Below are 544 nucleotides of genomic sequence, written 5' to 3' on the forward strand. Positions count from 1 at the left end.
ATATTCAGTATTGTAAGTGTCCTAGTCTTTGTGTGTCCATGGGTGGAATCACAGTGTAAGTACTTTTCAGACTATTAATCTGCTGTTCATCTCTGAATGAATGGATGCATGTATTAAGTGTCTGTCTAAAATAGACACACAAACAGTTCAGTGGCTAAATATTATACATATAACTTGATTTGTTCAGATTAAAATCACAGAGAAATTTAAGGTATGGCTAGGCCAGTACAATTTATAGCATGGCCTAAGAATTGTTTTCAACAACAGAAAATGGTTGAATACTGTATACTCCTCAATAAATGTTCAAGATTACTAATTAATGTTATAAGAAGTATATTTTTATAAGGTTTATAAGTAGCTTTTATGTATTTGAGTGTCTTTGATTTACATAATTTTTTCACATTACCATAACAGGGCCATGGAGGACAGCTTGGAGGAGTTAGTTGAAAAGTGCACGGCACAGAAAGTGTCAGTAAGACTGCCTGCATACCGTGCTTTAGTGCAGTAAGTAATGAAATATTTATTGTTTACTAACCTATTGGAT

At 33.1% G+C, this 544-nt stretch overlaps 1 protein-coding gene across 1 annotated transcript in view; it reads left to right on the top strand.

Moving 5' to 3' along the window:
- Window positions 1-393: 393 nt before the first annotated feature.
- Window positions 394-544, top strand: part of LOC119587369 (telomere-associated protein RIF1-like) — a gene marked incomplete in the record, with an annotated part of 20,047 nt that continues 19,896 nt past the window's right edge. The window contains 1 exon segment of the mRNA XM_037936114.1: window positions 394-504. Coding sequence (XP_037792042.1) covers window positions 419-504 — 86 coding nt within the window.

The sequence above is a fragment of the Penaeus monodon genome, chromosome 22, assembly GCF_015228065.2.
Source record: "Penaeus monodon isolate SGIC_2016 chromosome 22, NSTDA_Pmon_1, whole genome shotgun sequence".
Classification (NCBI taxonomy): Eukaryota; Metazoa; Arthropoda; class Malacostraca; order Decapoda; family Penaeidae; genus Penaeus; species Penaeus monodon.